General features: G+C 38.8%; 1 protein-coding gene across 1 annotated transcript; it reads right to left on the bottom strand.

The window, feature by feature from the left end:
• Nucleotides 1–666: 666 nt before the first annotated feature.
• Nucleotides 667–1,683, bottom strand: LOC142297408 (taste receptor type 2 member 40-like). Its single transcript, XM_075341636.1, has one exon. The coding sequence runs from the start codon at nucleotides 1,681–1,683 to the stop codon at nucleotides 667–669; it is 1,017 nt and encodes a 338-aa protein (XP_075197751.1).
• Nucleotides 1,684–1,894: the final 211 nt, after the last annotated feature.

Here is a 1,894-nt window from a genome sequence, read left to right as displayed (position 1 = left end):
ACTCCGGCTGCCAGGATTTTAACATCAAACCAGGACTACCTAAGTAGGACACTCAGGTTGGGACAGTTCAGTCACCTGTTGCAGACTTTGCAGACCTCAGACAGCTTGGAACCTGTGAGGCATGGACATTCTAAATCCCTGGTGAGCCAGCGGAAGGGTGAGACTCTGTTGCCTGTTACATTTGTGTGTTTTGCTGGTTATGTGTTATGTGCCGTTAATTGTTTGGGGATCCAATAAAGTCTAATTATTGTGGTTCCCTCACCCTGTGTTGTCTGAGTAGTGTTACGCCCACGGTTAAGGAGGCCGGCGTTCAGTTGGGATGAGCCCTGAGCCACGCTGTCTTTCTAAAGGCGGCGGGTTTTAGTGGACGAGAGCGCCCACTGAGCCCCGTGTCTCCACAGAGGCCATCAATAGAAAGTACTGGAAAATCCCTTCAATGATTTGTCACATGCACATGTATTAATATTTTCTTTTATAATTACATTATTATTTAATGAATATATTACAATGCACGGTATTTATCTCACTGCCGTTATATCACTTATATACTTATCATATTAATTAACTGATATGTTTGCTAAGCTATGTCTATGTAAATCTCTGCTATTCACCAGGTTGTTGCTTCAAAAGATTTATAGATAAATATAATAAATATCCAAACAATTTTTACAATTCCTGATCTTGACTTAAGCATTTAAGACTGTGAAATATTGACATAAATATCTTTTTTAGTTGAGTGTTACATGAGATGATGTACAGAGAGTGCAGGGAGGGAGGGCTGGATATCACGGCTGAAATGATGGAAAATGAAATTCTATTATCGTAAACTCTACCGATAAAATACACACTCGAACAAATAAAGTACAAAATGTATAACACTAAGAAGAGGCTCATACTCTTTACAGCACTAAAATGAGACTCTAAGTTTGGGCTTCGAAAACTGGACCCAGAGTTCTTCATCCGTCTGGTGTGCATCCAAAGAGAATGTAGTAACAGGAAATCGGCAACCAAAAATATTAGAAGCGGTGGACAGGAGCCTGCGAGGAACAACAGGAACATGTTATGGTAATTTTCATAGATGCCGACTTTGGATAGAGTCATATTTTCCATTGCAAGGTTTGTTAGATTCTGTATCTGTAGTTTAAAAATGCACCAGCCAAATGGAAGACTGGAAGATAAGGCAATCAGTAGAGAAACCAGAAGGAATCTTGGGAAGAAGGTGGACATCTTGTCCTTTAGGAAGATGAAAAACTTCCAGTTGTAGTTTGTAATCTTCACACAGTAGAAAACACAGAGGACGGTGGAAAACCAGAGGTTAGTAGAATGAAGAAACATTGTGACTACTAGCATTGTAGACATGACCTGAAGGCTTCTGTTGGTCCAAAATGTTTCTAGAGGAAGAATGTGAGTCATAAAGACATTAAAGAGGAACAAGAATCTGGAAGTGGCCAAAGAGCTCAGGATTTTATCACCAATATGAAGAGATTTTATGGTTTTCCATCTCATGAAATTAGCAGCCACAATGAAGACGTTCATTATGATCCCCACAATGCACTCAATAAACAAGAGAGATGCAAAAATATACTGGAGAACAAGTCCCATTATATCCATCATAGTCTTCTGCTGAGATAATCTGCCTCCTCTGTAAGGAAGAAGTCTTTGTGTAATGATCCGGTCACTCATCTGCTTTTTACAGATTTCATGTCTGTTTCACATGTAAATTCCAGGCATCTTTTTCATTTCCATGCAAATTTGAGATATGACAGGAGGACTATGAAAACATTTTACACAGATTCACTTACAAAACCAATGGAGGATGTATATTTTGTTTGGCCTGGGATGATATAATTCTTAATTTATTTTTTTATTTCATCTATTTACTAGAGATGAGCGA

Source organism: Anomaloglossus baeobatrachus, chromosome 3 (genome assembly GCF_048569485.1).
Source record: "Anomaloglossus baeobatrachus isolate aAnoBae1 chromosome 3, aAnoBae1.hap1, whole genome shotgun sequence".
In the NCBI taxonomy this organism is placed as follows: Eukaryota; Metazoa; Chordata; class Amphibia; order Anura; family Aromobatidae; genus Anomaloglossus; species Anomaloglossus baeobatrachus.
The sequence above is the reverse complement of the archived record's forward strand: the minus strand, read 5'-3'. Positions and strand labels throughout refer to the sequence as shown.

Coding starts and splice junctions, on each gene's coding strand:
- LOC142297408 (XM_075341636.1), bottom strand. CDS start 1,683: ATGAGTGACCGGATCATTACACAAAGACTTCTTCCTTACAGAGGAGGC.